This window comes from Thermobia domestica, chromosome 10 (genome assembly GCF_964235325.1).
Source record: "Thermobia domestica chromosome 10, izTheDome1.hap1.1, whole genome shotgun sequence".
Lineage (NCBI taxonomy): Eukaryota > Metazoa > Arthropoda > Insecta > Zygentoma > Lepismatidae > Thermobia > Thermobia domestica.
In genome coordinates this window covers 229,884,797-229,890,796 of record NC_137463.1, presented here as the reverse complement: position 1 = coordinate 229,890,796, position 6,000 = coordinate 229,884,797, and the positions used below count along the sequence as shown (strand labels likewise).

Sequence of the window (6,000 nt, the reverse complement as noted above, 5' to 3'; positions counted from 1 at the left end):
TCCTACGTAGGGCCAACCACGTGTGCTGTTCCGGTCTGTTTCTTAGATAATGTATGCAGAGAGTTTCAAATGATTTGTACGATTTCAACTACTTACATTTTTTTTTAATTAATTGTGAAAATTACTTAAATTTTACACATAAATACTATGACTGTCTAAGTTTTAGTGGTAAAAGTTCTAATACAATAATAACAAATGCTCAATGTGGGCTCCCTTTGTTATCCTGCATACAAGAATTCGGTAATCTAACTCCTTCCAGACCCACGTCAGCATGTTTTCATCAACAGTTTGCACTGTAGTAATAATACGCTTTTGCAATTCACGGTCATCTTGGAATAAAGGTGGTTTCTATATAATGTTTTTGAGATGTCCTCACGGAAAAAATCGCAGGAGATTAAGTCCGGTGATCTTAGTTGTCAACGTTAAAGCTCTTGATCACTGCGAGTAGCTCGCCCAATGCAGCACTCTGACAGTTTCTCATTAAGGTAAATTCCTAATTTTGAGATGAAAGTAACAAAGGCCTCTACCCTGTTGACAAATAAAGTTTGCTCTGTCATGTTCAAGTTGTGGCATAAGCCACCTAGCCTATGTGTAGAATTTTTTCTCCAGTCACAACTTCTTCGGGAAAGAAGTACGGGTTGTACCTTTGGAAGATGAAATGGCGCAAAACGTAGTTGTTTTTGCTCATTCGTGTACAATTTCAACTATTTTATGAGGCTTCTCCGTCTCTTAGACACGAATATTTTGTTCGTTCAATCTTCGAGTCACTTGGAACGTACTAAAACACTATCAACACTAAAACACAGTTTGTTGAACAAATCATCGTTGTTGCACATTACTTGGAATAACTCATGATTTTTTGTCGAACTTGTGATCATTAGGACTTAAACGTTGTAATAACTGCTTTCGATAGAGATACATCTCTAAACGCTTTCGCACTACGCGCCAAACAGTTGTTCGAGATCTTTGAAGTTCTCAACTGACTCTTGTTGTAAACTATTGAGGACAACGTTGAAAACAAGCTCGAACTCTTTCGACATCTGCCTCAGACATGGAAGGCATATCAGACGATTTTCCTGAGAAATACATCCTGTTGTCTTAAATTGATACTATTTGCGAATGGAGTTCTTTCAGGAGGTGATTGCTGATGAAATTTTGTACGAAACTCCCGTCGAACATTCACGACAGACCAACTAATGTGAAATTGTGGAATACAAAATGCTTTATCTGCATCATAGGCAGTCATCTTGCAACTTGTCACTCTGAAGGAATAATTTCGAACTACTACGACTGTGCCAAACAAAACTCGAGGAGGTAATCGAAAATATTTCAATACATTTTTAATCATCCAAAGAGTTTAATGCTCATAGAATAATTTCTTATCGTTCAAATCATTTTGAAACATGCTGTATTAAAACATACGCTATGTATATCTAAAACGTACATTGATGAGACATGGATTTGACTCCAAAATAATTGAATATGTTGTACTACTATATATGCCTTTATCCTGAACACAGTGAAGTCACGAGATGAAACAGGTAAATATGTTTTTAACTAAAAATCGAAACTGTTAGTTCTCTTCAAATATTGTATTATAAATGCAAAGTTATTTTTAAAGATAAAATTATTTATATAAATAAAGGAAACAATTCTTACTTAGCTGCAAACAATCTCATTATATTTTCTTTTTTATCAGTAACATACTTACAATTGCTTAAGTAACAAATGCAAATAATATTATTTCCAATTATCGTTTTTACACTTGTTAAAAGCAGTTACAGTGTATATGCAAGCACTTAGAGACGTAGTCCGTAAGTATAATAATGGACATTAGATTAGCATCGAAATATCGATAACTAATGAAACATATCCATGTATTCAAAGAACAAGTCTGGTCTCTTCGCTGGAAGGACATAGCACCGAACAGAATCCACTGATGTTTATTATAGAAATGAAAAAATTGTATTTATCTTCTTCAATTATTTAGTTGGTGTCTTTTGTCTTTTCCTTGTTTTGCTCCTCTTCTACACGAAGAACCACTGGGTCATTCCAGGGTTGAATTTCAGCAGAAAATCGGAAGAGGTACAGGAGACTGGAAGAAGCGTAGACTGCAGCGCACAGGCAGAACACTATTCGCCATCCAAAAACACTCGGCTGTCGAAAAAATAGAGATTTTTAATTATGTAAGCTTCAAATGTGGGACCAAAGTTATGAATAGATTAAAAGTTCAAGTTTCCAGAGTATGTTTTCAAGGAGATATCAAGATTTATTCATGGACAAATTATAATCAGAATCGGGACTTGGACAACATGTTGTTAGTTCTTACCTATTGCACATTCATCGTCATAAGCTGGTTACTTTTCTTTTAATTTTATACTACAAGCTAAGATCATTCACCTAAACAAGCCGACAATTGATTTTTTTGCATTTTAGGCCATTCAACAAGTTGATTATATCGGAAAGCACATGACGTTTCATACTTTAAAAAGTGTGTTTTTTAAAGTATGCAAGTGTTTCTGAAAAATATGATGATATAGAAGCGTAATTATTAAAATATATTTTAATTCTTACAGTACATGCACATTTCCTTTAATTACTGTTCAATAAGATTGATGTAATAGTTTTGTATACATAATTTTAGATTTACGTTGAGCAGTAATAGTTGGTTATGTTTGTAAACATGAAAATAGAAAATAGACCCTATAAATATGAAAACAGAGAAAAATATTTTATATTGAAGTAATAGTCGGAACACTCGCGTGACCGCATGTGCCTTTGACATTGAGACCACCATTGCTTTTACAGGCCATCTTGTGGCTACTGACGTTGTCTGAATAATTAAACCCATAGTAGTAGGTTGGTTAGTATCAAATTCACATGAATATTTATGTATATTATCGACAAGGTGACCAGAACTTTTACCTTCAAAAAGGGATGCATACGAATTGGCGACCGGGAGCTGGGGTGGTAACTTCCACATTGCATTTTGGGACTCAGCAGTTTTTTTTTTTTTTTTTTTTTCAATTTACAAAATACGCAAGTAAGAATGATTACACAGCGTTTCTAACTTAAGTACTACCCAACAATACTTTTAACTACTTGAACACTCAGAATTCCCACTCAATTCACACTTGAACATACAGAAGTTCCAGACACAGCTGTACCTACCCAAGGAGTGTTGGTACGGAAGAGTGTAGAATTTGCATTGACCATTTATATTTTGAATAATAATTACGGGATACCTGGGTCATATTTGCTTTAAAACGGGACATTTAGGCTTCCCGATTGAGAATCAGAAAAAAACGGGACAAGGGTTGAAAATAAGGGACTGTCCCGGCTAAAACGGGACGTCTGGTAACCTTGATTATCGAAGCACAATGATTGGTGCAATAATTCAGCCCTGTGACTTGAAAGCTCATTTCAAGCTAATACAGTTTCAGATTTTCCACCTACGTAATTACAATTTTTGTATAATTTAATGTTTCTTGTTACTGTCTTTTCATTTGACTATGTAGTAGTCTATACAAGATGGCGTTAAGGGTAGGTAGTTTCCTATCTAAAATTTCCCTCACATACCAAAGTTACTGTGACAAAGTTAAAATTTGACGTTAGTATTTAAGAATATTCTACTGCACTCATGCCCGTGCGCTCCTGTGCTCTAAATAATTTGCCGCCCCCGAAAACGACCAATAGCAGAGTTGAATTCATAGTTTTTGAGGTCGGTGAGATGAATAGTAAAGTTTTAATCCAATTCAATTTCAAGGTCATACTCCACACCACAGGGAGGGGGCGAGATTTTAAAAGTAATCGAAAACGACATATATTAGTGTTGAATTAATTATTTTCGAGGTCGCTGAATTCAATGGTGTCAGTTTTCATGGTGTTCTTGGGGTGGGGTGGGGGTGGGAGAGGATAAACTAGCAAAAGATTTTTAAAGATAATCAGATATGCTAGCTAATTAGTAACTACTGTAATTAGAGCGTATTAAACATATTAACATATTTTCTGGCGATTGCGCGGGACTCTGTGGGTTGCTTGTTTTAGATATTACTTTATTTTGAATCTTAAAAAGAATTCCAAAATTTTGCCGCCCTGTGCTCGAGCACAGAATAGCACTTATCTAAATACGGTCCTGACTGCACTATACCTACGTAAATATGACCCTGTAGCCACTCCAAATGCGTCTAATTTTTTTGTTGTTTTTTTTTAATTTTTATTTTTTGCATTCCTTTTTCTGCAAACGAATTAGTATTTGTAATTATTCATTTTAAATACAAATTCTTGTTGATTTTTTTTTTTTTTTTTTTGTCTAGTCAGAGCGAATGATTTGTTGCCTTCCTCGCTTCAATCTGTTTACCTTCTCTTCGTTGAGCTCAAGTCTCTAGTTGATAACGAACCTCTTCAGCTTACAGAAATGTGTAAGCTAAATAAAGAAGTACCGGTATGATTTTTCTTTTCTCAAAATATAGGTGTTATGTATGTTTTAAATGTGTGTTCTTTATATGAATTATATGAAGGGTGGGCAATATTACAAATATGTAAAATCCTATTGTGTTCACCACCTATAATGATACTATGTATAATTATTGTATTATTCAATGTAATACTATTCAGAGCTTTCGGTAACACACACACATCCACAAGGACACTTTGATTTCCAACCAGAGACACGCATGCGCACATCAGAACCCTTGTTCTCTACTCAAGCTTCGTCCAGCCTCCTACAGCTGTTAGAGACCTGTACGGGCCTGAATTTTTAGCCCGGGCCCGGCTCGGAAGGTGAATTCACAATGATGTGAGGCCCGACCCGAGTCCGAAATATGTTTCAGCATTTAGGCCCGAGCTCTTGTGATAATCAAATGAGCCCGAATTACAGAAACTTAATAATTAACGCAAAATTGTATTTTTATTTGCAGCAATTAGAGGATTAATTTTGCAGTTGTGCTTTAAAAATTCTCCAGAAAGAACGGTGCAATATATATCGTTGTACAGTATATTTACAAAGTTAGACCCGAAAAGGCCCGAGAAATAGGGTTGTATATTTAAAAGTTCACGGCCCGGGCCCGAAGTGATATATGCTTCGTAGGCCCGAGCCCGTGCAGACCTCTAACGGCTGTGCATATTTTTGTTACGTGTACCAATCAATGTATGTTCTTGCTTATCACAAATGACTTGTTCCACTCAATGTCTTTTGCTTGCACGCAGAGGAACTTGTATCAATTCGACTTCGGCCCTTGTGCTGCGTGCACACCAATCAACTTTCTTTTCAAAATGGTAACAGGTATTTTGTACCTCTCCAGGGAACTTTTTGTTTACCACGCATGACCAACCTTTGACCTTATGGGCCGAGTCTGCACACGTTACATTTTTCCGAACGACACGTGGATTGGTGTCGAGTGCAAAGCTTCTCGAGCCCTTTATAAAATCATGTTTTGGGCTTCATTGTCATCATTCGCCCCTGCTCTAGGATCCCTCAAGGTCGTGCTATCTAGTCGGAGTCCGTAATGTCTTAGGTACGACCTAACCCAGAGCTCTGAGTTGATTCCTGGTAAAACCTTGCCGTCTCCCTCTTTCTGCCCGACTTTCTAGCGAAGTCACCTACCTTATCCTTTCAGCTAACTTGACAATGTTTCTGATAGCTTGGCGTCAACTCGGGGTCATTCTATAAACTACTGGCCTGCTTGGGAAACTGACGGTCAATGTCTGCTTCCCTTCGAACTTGGCAATCTACTTTTGCAAGCTTGGCTTCAGCCCAGGTTCGCCCCAGAAACTGCTGGCCCGCTTAGGAAGCTAACTGTCGAAGTTCCATTGTTCCCCTATTTGGTATGAGATCAAATAGACTCTAAGTTGAAGCAATCATACGAATAGTGCCTAGCTAGATCGTATCTCACCGGTAGACCAAATAGATTCACCTATCAACCTGAACATGTACTAGTACTAACTCGTGACGGCCTTCCACTCTAGTGAAAGTTATTTTCTTTTGTTTGTGTTTGATTG

At 36.9% G+C, this 6,000-nt stretch overlaps 1 protein-coding gene across 1 annotated transcript in view; it reads right to left on the bottom strand.

Moving 5' to 3' along the window:
- Positions 1–1,665: 1,665 nt before the first annotated feature.
- LOC145663047 (putative inorganic phosphate cotransporter) overlaps positions 1,666–6,000 on the bottom strand; it is a 48,749-nt gene continuing 44,414 nt past the window's right edge. The window contains exon 10 of the mRNA XM_081729205.1: positions 1,666–2,157. Coding sequence (XP_081585331.1) covers positions 1,987–2,157 — 171 coding nt within the window. The 3' untranslated portion in view covers positions 1,666–1,986. The remainder of the gene's footprint in view (positions 2,158–6,000) is intronic.